Source organism: Elephas maximus, chromosome 27, assembly GCF_024166365.1.
Source record: "Elephas maximus indicus isolate mEleMax1 chromosome 27, mEleMax1 primary haplotype, whole genome shotgun sequence".
Lineage (NCBI taxonomy): Eukaryota > Metazoa > Chordata > Mammalia > Proboscidea > Elephantidae > Elephas > Elephas maximus.
The window spans coordinates 34,615,681-34,628,074 of NC_064845.1; the positions used below are offsets into that span (position 1 = coordinate 34,615,681).

Consider the following 12,394-nt stretch of genomic DNA (forward strand, 5'->3'; position numbering starts at 1 on the left):
CTGGACTATAGGAAGAAAAACAGGGCATCAGGATTGATGCCCTGTGTTATACAGATGACACAACCTCCCTTGCTGAAAGTGAAGAGGACTTGAAGTACTTACTGATGAAGATCAAAGACCACAGTCTTCACTATGGATTACACCTCAACATAAGGAAAACAAAAATCCTTACAACTGGACCAATAAGCAACATCATAATAAAGTTGTCAAGGATTTCATTTTACCTGGATCCACAACCTACACCCATGGAAGCAGCAGTCAAGAAATCAAACTACACATTGCACTGGGCAAATCTGCTGCAAGAGATCTCTTTAAAGCGTTAAAAAGCAATGATGCCACTTTAAAGACTAAGGTGCACCTGACCCAAGCCATAGCTTTTTCAATTGCCTCATATGCATGCGAAAGTTGGGCAGTGAGTAAGGAAGACCAAAGAACTGACGCCTTTGAATTATGCTATTGGAGAAGAATACTGAATATACCACGGACTGCCAAAAGAAAGAATAAGTCTATCTTGGAAGAAATACAGAGAGAATGCTCCGTAGAATCAAGGATGGAGAGACGTCACCTCACATACTTTAGACATCTTATCAGGAGGGATCAGTTGCTGGAGAACGACGTCATGCTTGGAAGAGTTGAGGGTCAGTGAAAAATAGGAAGACCTTCAACAAGATGGACTGACACAGTGGCTGCAACAATGGGCTCAAGCATAACAATGATTGTGAGGATGGTGCAGGATCGAGCAGGGTTTTGTTCTGTTGTACACAGGGTTGCTATGAGTCAGAACCTACTCAACGGCACCTAACAACACCAGCTCCGTGGCCTTGGGCATTATCCCAACTTTCTGCACTTCAGTTTTGCCATCTGTAAAATGGAGATGATAGTACCGATTTCATAGGATGTTGTGAACACTACACAGTGTAATGGATACCAAGTGCTGCACACATGGTACGTATCCAGTAAATGTTAGTTACTATTGAAAGTAGTAAGGCAAACGCTCCATAGTTTTACATGTAATGCCCATCACCAGGAAGAAATATAAATATTATAAATTACAAATGTATACTTTACATTTCAAATAGAATCAACTTCTCGATCCATACAGAACCCAACACAGATAGGCAATAAGGAATCACTTCTCTGATTTCCCTCCTTTTGGACTCCGCAGGGGCTCTTGTGCATTTAGCTACTCTGTCCTCCCCTCATCGTCCTTCCTATCCATTGGTTCCACCTGGGCTCCCTCTAGGCCACTTAGAGGGAACCACTACAATAGGGGATGTCAAACTTTGTAAAGGCCATAGCAAAAATTTTAGGCCTTGTGGTTTCATACAGTCTCAGTCACAACTACCCAACCCTGCCTTTGCAGCTTGAAAGGAGTCATAGACAGAATATAAACAAATAAGTGTGATCATGTTCCAATAAAACTTTATTATAAAAACAGGCAATAGACGAGTAGTAGCGCTACAACACATACAAACCCTTCTCTTGCTAAAACATGAAACCTCTCCTCCCATGACATGCCTCACTGTACAAATTATCTTAGTTTCTTTCCCTCTTTTATCAAGGATCTCCTCCAAGGAAGGGGAGAAAGGAAGAAATGATAAGGGGGAAAGTGCCATCCTGCCACATATGCTTAAGTCTCAAAACAAACTGGGCTGGATCCATCACCAGCATTTCTTACACAAGCAACACAAGCTTGGTGCTATTCACAAGGCTCATTTTCCAAGGGAAAAGCCAAAAGAAATTTAAGTGTGCTCAAGCTGGATATGTCAAGCATGTGCTTTTCATACATGGGTCCAAATTGAAGCCATGTGAGGCTCAGGCTCATTTCCCCTGTCGCTGAGGGAAAAATGGTCGGTGATAAATAGCTTTAATTTCCTCAAACCCTGAAGTCAGTGTCGTAACAGATGCACTGGAATGGCATTTCAGCTCTCTGTGCTGGGCAGACAGTGACAAAGTGTGTTGACGACAGAATCCAATAATGGCTGCCTGGGCTTGGACACGGATGCTGCAAATCCACGCTGGAGAAAAAGAGATGCAATCACCTGTTCCAGGAAAAGGGTGGTTTTTTGTCCGGCCCTTGACCTTCTAAGATTTAAGCACCAGGTCACGTGGAGGGCTGGTTAAAATGCAGAGTTGCTGATTTAGTAGGTCTGGGTGGAGCCTGATAATTTGTATCTCTAACAAGTTCTCAGGTGATGCTGACGCTGCTGGTCCAGGGGCTACACTTTGAGAACCACAGCTCTTGAATGTCACAAGTTCAAATAGAATCACTATGGTATAATATTCTATAATATCTCAGCATCTTCCAATCTTTGGATGTTAAACACAAAAAATGACAAAAGAAATAACTCTAGAAAATCTCAAATTGTTGTGCCATTAGATGTCTCAATTATGCACATAATCTCTGAGGAGTTATAACGGGCTAATCCCATCTTATTGATGGGTAAGAACAAAGCTGAGGGTGAGCAGCCCGAAGTCATGGTCCTTATACCTGCACAGCACTTTACAGTTTTAAAAGCACATTCACACCCATTATTTCATTTTATCAGTGCAACAACTCTTTAAGATAGACCAGGAGGACATTGTTATGCCCATTTTGCTGAGAAGTGAGACTCAGGCACACTCATAACCCACCAAAAGTCACACAGCTCTCCTGGTGAACACAAGGGTCCTATTTTTTTTCTAAAGATTAGTGTGACAGCACACAACAACAGTGCTACCTTAGTGGTGGTGCTACCTTAGTGGTGGTGCTACCTTAGTGGTGGTGCTACTTAGTGGGAATTTTCATCTTTGCTACTAAAAAAAAAACTAAAACAACTTCACAAATAAACTTATTTTCCCCATGACTTTTGACTTATGAGATCGGAAAGGTGAAACTCAGTCATACCTGGTAGATTGTCTGAAGGGACTTGGGAATATTGAGTGCCAGGGGCCCTCACTCAGATCCAGCCCAATTCTCACTTCCCTCTATCTCAGGCGCGCTCAAACTTGATAGTGCATCAGAATCCCGTGGTGGGCTCGTGAGATGCTTAGGCTCCACGCTCAGAGTTTCTGATTCACCACAGCAGGACCTGAGGTTCTGCATCTCTAAGAAGATCCCAAGTGCTGCTCATACTGCTTGGTCTGGCAACACACTTTGAGAACTACTGCTCTATCTTATAGGACCTTCAAGGAGGAAATGACATACCGGTGAAATTGTTAAATGAAACTCTATGTTATTTCATATATTATCGCACCAGCTCTTTAAAGATCGAAAATGATCAGGAAATATATTCGAGAGTTAAAGAAAACGGAAAAAAAAAAAAAAAGAGCCAGTTATCATGAGACTGGAACTTGGCCTAAAAGGCAAAAACCAAGTTGTTTTTTTTTAAAGGAACTTTGTTGTTTAGAAGGAGTTATGTCAGCCTGCATGGCCACCACATCCTAGATGACCCTCACATCCTAGATGACCCTCACCAGGAGCAAATGCACGTAACCAGTTTAGCAGAGAGGTTCTCAAAGCATGGTCCCCAGAACAGCAGCAGCAGCAGCAGCCATCACCTGGGAACTTGTTAGAAATGCAGATTCTCAGGTCACCCCCAGACCTACAGAATCAGAAACTGGGCTGGGGTCCAACAATCCACGGTTTAACAAGCCTTCCAGGTGATCCTGCTCCACACTTAGTTTGAGACCCACTAATTTACCCCCAAGACCAGCACTTAATGGCTGCTCAGTGTTAACCTCTAGGAGGGCAGGAATCTTGTCTGTCCTGCTCACCGTGGTAGCTTCAAGGCGTGGCACAGATGAGACACTCAGAACTTCTTGCTACATAAATAAATGCATTAATTCCTAAGAAATGGGGACTTTCAAACTACCACATAGTACCTCATGCAAGAATTTGCTAGCCTTTTTGCACGGGGGAGAAGGAGATAGAAGAGACATAGATTTTTTTCCCCTAAGAGACCTCTTTCTCACGTAATTTGAACTTACATACCAGATGTAGTCATAACTTTGAACAATCAAAAAACAAGTCTTCCTACTAAAGTTTCTAGCCACATCCTACAGGCCTGCCAACTTGGAGGACTCAGCCAAGGTTACCAGGAGTGTGATGCCATACGCTGACAGACCGTGGCTTCTCCAGGTGCCCCAGACTCTGCTCCAGCTAGGACACCACCCTGCCTTGCTATACACATCTAATAATGGTGTCAGAATTGATTGATGTTTGCTGAGCTTGGCGATCAAACGACTTGTGATTTGGGAAATCTAACAGACTTGCCTGCACCCTTCTGCTTCTTCTCCCAGAAAGCGCAAAAATATCCAAAAGATACTTTTAAAAACGGCTCTCACCATAATCCACAGCTTGGGAGAAAGAATCACTTTTATAAAGAGAGGGTGCTATTTAAAGCCCTGGTGTCACAGTGGTTAAGAGCTATGGCTTCTAACCAAAAAGTCAGCAGTTTGAATCCATAAGCCGCTCCTCAGAAAACCTATGGGCAGTTCCACTCTGTCCTACAGGGTCACTATGAGTCAGAATTGACTCGATGGCCATGGATTTGGATTTTGGGGTGAGGCAGGCTGGGGGCAGGGAGGAACCTCAGCGGCAGGCAGCTGCCCAGAGAGATCCTTCTCTACTTTTCCTTCCGTCCCCAGTTTTCTGAAGGGGGCAATGGCTTTACTTCACTGAGCCAGAGAATACTGAACAAAGGCTATAATAACAACAAACCTATTTATTGTTATACTGTATCTTCATGTGGCCTCTGCAAAGACCATTTTCTCCCATTAGAAATTGGAAGTTACAGTGCTTACATGATAATAGTTTAATAGTTATTATTGTGCTGGAAAGGTAGGTCTCACAATTTCTTCAGAATAGCCTTTGTGGATCTGAAAGAGATTGCCAACTTCATTTTTTAATTAAAAAACATTAAACATCATTTTCTCATACATAATAATCTACAACATCCTCAAAACAATAGGGAAAAAGACAGACACACATTAATTTCTATGCTGAGTTAATTCCATTTCCCCAAAGAGCTCCACCTTGTGTAAGGTGGGGACAAATAAGAAAAAAACAGAAACTGAAGTCAAGTTAACTGGTGGTAGCTACTGCCTCTGGGAAAGACTGTCTCCCAGAAGGAGGTATGGTACAGAGTAGTGATTAAGAGGACAAGCTGTGGGGCAGGTCAGGTTCAAACCCAGCTATGTGACCTTGGGCAGGCTACGTCACTTCTTGGGGTCAGTTTTTTCAGCAGTAGGCTGGTGTTCACGCCCCACCCAAACCCCCTTTACTAGACACATTCCAAGATACATATGGTGGACTCAACCTCCAGCTGCTGTGAGTACTGGCTGCTAGAAACTCACAGCTGCTCTTTTCTCCAGAGAATTGCCATCTGCCCAAAGAAGGTTTCTTGTCAAAGAGTTCAGCCTCATCTCTACCCCAGGGGCAGTTCTGGCCAATGACTGACAGGAGGTGTAAAAGACCAGCCCCTTTGACTCAAGGTGGGACAACCTCTAGTTAAAATTTATGCTCCAGAGCTCACTGTGGGATCAGGCTGGGGCTAGTCTCCAGCTGAGACCACCTCCTTGATTAGGTCCTTCCCCTGCCGTGTCCAGACACACATCCCACCCCACCCCACCCCGAGAGCTTTCCCTCAATATCCAAATACCCATCTCAGGCTAAAAAACCCAACCAACAATAATACTTTAACACATAGCTACAACATATTAGAAAAGATAAATGATGCTATGCAGTAATATAAACATCCCTTAAAGGAACATAGCCAGATGGCAGTAAGGTCACGCTCTTTTATATTACAAATTAATCTTTAGAACTTCTAGAAAACAATAGAGCCCACACCTATGACATTGCCAAAGTGAGTCAGTAGTCGGATATCAATTATATCTCGGACTGCTAAATTTTTTATCTCATGAGATCTAGTCCTACTGGCCCTGCTCAGAGTCTTTTTTAAAAATGTTATTTATTTTTTGTTGCTGTTGTTGAGAATATACACACCAAAAGATACACCAGTTCAAAAGTTTTTACATGTACTATTTAGTGGCGTTGGTTACATTCTTGGAGCTGTGTAGCCATCCTCATCCTCCTTTTCTGAGTTATTCCTTCCCAATTAACAAATTCACTGCCCCCTAAGGTTCCTATCTAATCTGTTGCTGTTGTCAGTTTGATCTCATATAGACAGTTCTTAAAAAAGCATAATGCTCAAGGCTTTTTTTTTTTTTACTAGTTAAGCTAAACTATTGTTTGGTTTTAAGAAGACTTCAGGGGATATTTTGGTTCAAGGTTTAAAAATTATCTCAGGGTAACAGTTTCAGGGATTCATCCAACCTTCATGACTCCACAAAATCTGGAGTCCATGAGATTTTGAAATTCTGTTCTATATTTTCCCCCTTTTGATCAGGATTCTTCTATGAAATCTTTTATCAAACTGTTCAGTAATGGTAGCCAAGCACCATCCAGCGATTCTAGTTTCATGGCAAAGGGGGGAGTTGTTCATGGAGGAAATTAGCCACACATTCCAAATCCTCCTCTTATTCTTAACTCTACTTCGTTCTCTGTTGTTCCAGGCAAATAGAGACTACCTGTTGAGCCTTGGATGGCTGCTTGCAATCTCTTAAGACCCCAGGCACTACACAACAAACTAGGAGGTAGAAGAGAAACACTAAACATGTTATTGGGCCAATTAACTGGAATGTCCCATGAACCCATGACCCTAAACCTCCAAACCAAGAAACCAAATCCCATGAGGTTTTTGATTGTACATTGCAGCCTCAGCAGCTTTTTTTTTTTTTTTTTGGCTGTCATTGTTGTAAATATATTTATCACACAATTTTTGCCAGTTCAAGTTTTTACAGGTGTACAACTCACTGACAGCAATTACAATAATTGGCTGTGCAATCCTACCCTTAATTAATGTGATATTTTCATCACAGTTAACCCCCTTCTCCCCTCCCTCCAGCCCCTGGTAACCACTAATAAACTTTGGTCTCTATAGTTTTGTCTTTTTATGTACATGAGAAGGACAATATTTGTCCTTCTGTGATTGACTTAGTTTACTCAGCATAATGTCCTCCAGCTCCATCCATACTGTAGCATGTATCTAGACTTCATTTCTCCCATTGGCTGAGTAGTATTCCATTGTATATATGTACCACATTTTGTCTATCCATTCGTCTTGGCATTTAGGTTGTCTCCACCTTTGGGCTATTTGAATACTGCTGCAATGAACATTGGTGTGCAAGTCTCTGCTTTCAAGTCTTTTGGGTATATACCCAGGAGTGGAATTACTGGGTCATATGGTAGTTCTATTTTTGTTTTTTTAAGGAATCACCACACTATTTTCCACAACAGCTGTACATTTGCACTCCCACCAGCAATGGGTAAGGGTTCCAATTTCCCCACATCCTCGCCAACATTTGTTATTTTCTGTTTGTTTGTTTAATCTCAGACATTCTAGCCTGTTACTGCCAAGTCGATTCTGACTAATAGTGACCCTATAAGCAGAGTAGAACTGCCCCACAGGGTTTCCAAGGAGCGCCTGGTAGATTGGAACAACTGACCTTTTGGTTAGCAAGCGAACACTTAACCATTATGCCAAGAGGGTCTCTTAACCATTCTAGTGGGAATGAAATGGTATTTCATTGTGGTTTTGATTTGCATCTCTCTGACGGCTAATAACACTGAGCATCTTTTCATGAGTTTGGTGGCCATTTGAATGTCCTCTTTGGTGAAATGTCTATTCGAGTCCTTTGCCCATTTTATGATTGGGTTATTTGTCTTTCTGTTGCTGCCGAAGTTTTATATCTATTTTGGTTATCAGATTCTTGTTGGACATATAGTTTCAAAGATATTCTCCCAGTCAGGACCAAAAAGACTTTTTTGGTAAAGTCTTTTGATGAAAAAGTTTTTAGTTTTTATGAGGTCCCATTTATTTTGTCTTTTGTGGTTTGTGCTTTTGTTATTAAATTAGATAATCCATTGTTGAAAGCTAGGCCTGGCAGCGCTGCTCCTGCTTTTTCTTCTAAGAATTTTATAGTTTCAGTCTGCCCATTCAGGTCCTTAATCCACTTCGGATTTGTTTTTGTATATGGTGTGAGGAATGGATCCCGTTTCATTTTTCTACATGTGGAAATTCAACTTTCCCAGCACCATTTATTGAAGAGGCTCTTCTTTCTCCATAGAATAGACTTAGCACCCTTGTCAAAAATCAGTTGACCATAGATGTGTGGATTGATTTCTGGACTTTCAGTTCTATTCCATTGGTCTATGTATCTATTGTTGTACCAGTACCAGGCTATTTTGATTACCGTAGCTGTAAAGTATGTTTTAAAATCAGGAAGTGTGAGTCCTCCTACTTTGCTTTTCTTTTTCAACATTGCCTTAGCTATTCAGGGCCTCTTCCCATTCCATATAAAGGCTGAGGCTTAGTTTTTCTATTTATGTAAAGAAGGCTGTTGGAATTTTTACTGGGATTGCGTTGAACCTACAGATCATTTGGGTTGTATTAATATCTTACCAATATTAAGTCTTTCAATCCATGAGCATAGAACATCTTTCTTTTTATTTGAGTCTTCTTTCATCTCTTTCAACAGTGTTTTATAGTTTTTATTATATAAGTCCTTCATGTCCCTGGTTTGATTTATTTCTAGATATTTTATTCTCTTAGACGCTATTATAAATGGAATTGTTTTCCTAATTTCCCTTTTGGATTTCTCATTGTTGGTGTATAGAAACCCAACTGATTTTTGTTTGTTTACCTTGTACCCTGTAACTTGGATTAATTCCTTTATTAGCTCTAGAAGTTTTCTTATGGACTCATGGGGATTTTCTATATATAGGATCATATCAACTATGAATACAGATAATTTTACTTCTTCTTTTCCAATATGGATACCTTTTATTTCTTTTTGTTGTCTTATTACTCTGGCTAGGACTTCTAATACAATATCGAATAGAAGCGGTGAGAGTGGGCACCTTTGTCTTTTCCTCATTTCAAGGGGAAAGTTCTCAGTCTTTCTTAAATATAATGTTGGCCGCTGGCTTTTCACATATGCCCCGAATCATACTGAGGAATTTTCCTTCTATTCCAATCTTCTTTAGAGTTTTCATCAAGAAAGGGTGTTGGATTTTATTAAATGCCTCTTCTGCATCCATAGAGATGATCATGTGATTCTTTTCCTTTGTTCTTTTGATGTGGCGTATTAAGAAGATTGATTTTCTAATGTTGAACCATCCCTGCATTCCTGGAATAAATCCCAGTTGGTCATGGTGTATGACTTTTTAATATGCTGCTGGATTCTGTTCACTAGTATTTTGTTGACAATTTTTGTATTTATGTTCATAAGAGATACTGACCTGTAGTTTTTTCTTGTGGTGTCTTTGACTGGTTTTGGTATCAGGGTTATATTTGCTTCATAGAATGAATTAGGGAGTATTCCTTCCTTTTCTATCTTTTCGAGAGTTTAAACAGTATTGGCATCAATTCTTCTCTAAATGTTTGGTAGAATTCTCCAGTGAAGCTATCTGATCCAGGGTTATTTTTTGGGGGGGGGGGGGGATTGTTTGATCACTGATTTGATCTCTTCACTTGTTATAGGTCTGTTGAGACTTTCTATTTCCTCTTGAGTCAGTTTTGGTAAGTTGTGTGATTCTAAGAATATGTCCATTTCATCTAGGTTACCCAGTTTGTTGCAGTATAGTTGTTTATCATATTCTGTCATAATACTCAATTTATTTCTATCAGGTCAGTTGTGATGTCCCCTCTTACATCTCTTTGGTTATTTTCACCTTTTCTTTCTTTCTTTGTCAGTCTAGCCAAAAGTTCCTGCTCAGAGTCTTCTTAAAACACTCTAGCATAGTGTCCAGCACACAGTAGGTGCTCAATAAATGGCAGTTATCATTACTTTCAGAGGTAGGAAATATTAGCTTTCTTAACAGTTGGTGAGAAAATTCTTCATAAGAAACTGTATTTAGAAAAATACCCTGACAAGGATATGTGAGATTGTGAGATGAACTTCCGCCAGAAACAAAAGGAGGGCTTTGGCCTTTCTCCAGAAAAGGGCCAGGAAGGAGAACAGGGGTTAAAGCCCGTGAGATGTTGGAAGGTCACATGCTCTGTGAGATAGTAAACTCTTCAAACACTTGGCATAGGTGAAAATGCTGAGCTTAGTATCTGAACTGGTAAGTGCCAAATGGAGGCTGCTGGTCTGTGCACATGAGGCAGAGGCAGAGGGAAGCCTGAAGTAGCTTGTCTACAGCAATTCTGAAGAAAGCTCTAGACAACCATGGGCTGAGAAATTGTCTGTTAAAGCCAAGCTTTCCAGATCTCCCATCAGCAGAGGGGTCCAAGCTGACATCTAGGCTAAATCATATTGGTATACAGGAGAAGCATTTGCATATAAAGGGCCAAAAGCAGAGCTGGAGAAAAGACTCCTCAGGCCAAGGTAACCTGTCCATCAGGGGAACAGCTGAATACCACCAATCAGAGAAAAATCATTTTTAAAACCTCAGCCTTCCATTCTCCCGAGAGCTAATAAACAACCTCAGTTTCTTACCCTCCGACATATCTTCCCTTGCACTACCAGAAGGAGTGAATCTTTGAAATTTTGCTGTTTTTGAAAAAGCATTTTGTCAATTTCTAAACTTCAATTCAACATACATTGGATTTCATTTTTTCCTTTTCAATTTTTAAAAGTCATCTCTCCCTCCCCTGTGAACTGTGAAATGGTCTATCAGGGTTATGCAGTGAGTCATCAGCTGTGTCTAGAACACAGTTCTCGTGGTGGCCTGGTTCCCAGCGGCAACCGTTAAGATTGTTCATTGGAGCTCCAAAGTCATAGAGTGGGAAGAGCACATTCTGGGACCTGTGCTCCTTCCTTCCTGTGGTGAGTCATCCCTTTTTATGGATATTATGGGCCCTGGCTAGAGGTCCCGGGAGAGGCTATTACTCCATATTCCAAATGGCTGCTGCATCTATGTCATTACCCAGAGCCCCATCTGGGCCCACGAAAAGAAAACGGTAATTTTCAATCACCATAACATTTACAGGGGCTTGAGGCTTGCATATTTGCCAAGAAATGTTTTGAGCCAACGTTCAGCCCAGGGAAGAATATGGACAGCGCCCCAATGAAATAAACACACTCATACTCTGGGAGAGAAATGAACACTCCAGGTATTTTTACCTCTCAGCTCTTACAATATCCTCCAGTCTTCTTCCTCCATTGCATCTTTCACAAGCTGCCACAAATCTTGCCTAAAGCACTCTCCAGGTCACTCTTCCCCCACAACAACTCCCATGCTGTCAATAAAATTGAATACAAAGTCTTCAGCTACACAGTCATGGACTTCTATCATCTGGCTGAAACCCACTTTCCCAGACTGGCCTACTCCCACCAATGAGTTTAAGAGTTCTCAGTTAAAGGTATTTAACTTTGTCAACTAAGGCTTCCACAATACAAATGCCACAAGTGGGTGGGTTTACCGAACAGAAATTATTGTCTCACAGTTTTGGAGGCTACAAGTCCAAATCAGGGCATCAGCTCTACGGGAGGGACCTTCCTTGTCAGTAGCCTCAGGCATCCCTTGGCATTTCCTGGCATTCCTTAGGTTGAACAGATATCTTTATGTGGACTCTGTCTTCCCCTGTGTGTGTCTATGTCTATTCTGCTCTTTTTATAAGACACCACTTAGAAGAGGTTATTAGGTTGAGGACCCACTCTACTCTGGTATGTACTCATTAACATAACAAAGAAATGCCCTATTTCCAAACAGGACATATTTACAGGTATAGGGGTTAGAACTTCAACATAACTTTTCTAGGAACACAATGCAATCCGTAACAGGTATATACCAAAAGGCTTCCACCTGGGGGATTCTGAATGGGTGGTCCTGGGCTGGTTCCATGCAGGTTTATTTTTCTGAAGCTTTCTAGATGATTCTTAGATGAACCTTTGGATCATAATATTAGCTTTTGTAATCTGGGTTCTACATTCTTTCCTAAACTTGCTCTTGTTTTCCAAGTTCACTCCTTTAAAGCACTGCTCCTTCTAGAAATGTACTGTCTACTATGGTAGCCACTAACCACATTTAAATTTAAATTAATTAAAATTATAAATTCAGTTCTTCCATCACATTAGCCACATTTCAAGTGCTGAATAGCCATCTGTGACAAGATTAGAAGACACTTGCATTATTGAACAAGCCCTACTGGACAGCGATGTTCTAAAGGGTCCTCTATATAGATACAGCTAAAGATACAGATATAGATACAAATACATAGAAATATACAGATAGGAGTCCCTGGGTGGCACAAACGGTTAAGTGCTCGATCACTGTCTTAGTTATCTAGTGCTGCTATAACAGAAATACCACAAGTGGAGAGCTTTAACAAACAGAAGTTTATTT

At 41.0% G+C, this 12,394-nt stretch overlaps 1 protein-coding gene across 6 annotated transcripts in view; it reads right to left on the minus strand.

Moving 5' to 3' along the window:
- NEK11 (NIMA related kinase 11) overlaps nucleotides 1-12,394 on the minus strand; it is a 382,694-nt gene that overhangs the window by 174,697 nt on the left and 195,603 nt on the right. The window contains exon 13 of one of the 6 annotated variants that reach the window (XM_049870717.1): nucleotides 11,196-11,288. The exons of the other annotated variants lie outside the window; for them this stretch is intronic. Coding sequence (XP_049726674.1) covers nucleotides 11,221-11,288 — 68 coding nt within the window. The 3' untranslated portion in view covers nucleotides 11,196-11,220. Of the gene's footprint in view, nucleotides 1-11,195; nucleotides 11,289-12,394 lie in introns of those variants that run through there. 6 annotated transcript variants of the gene reach the window in all.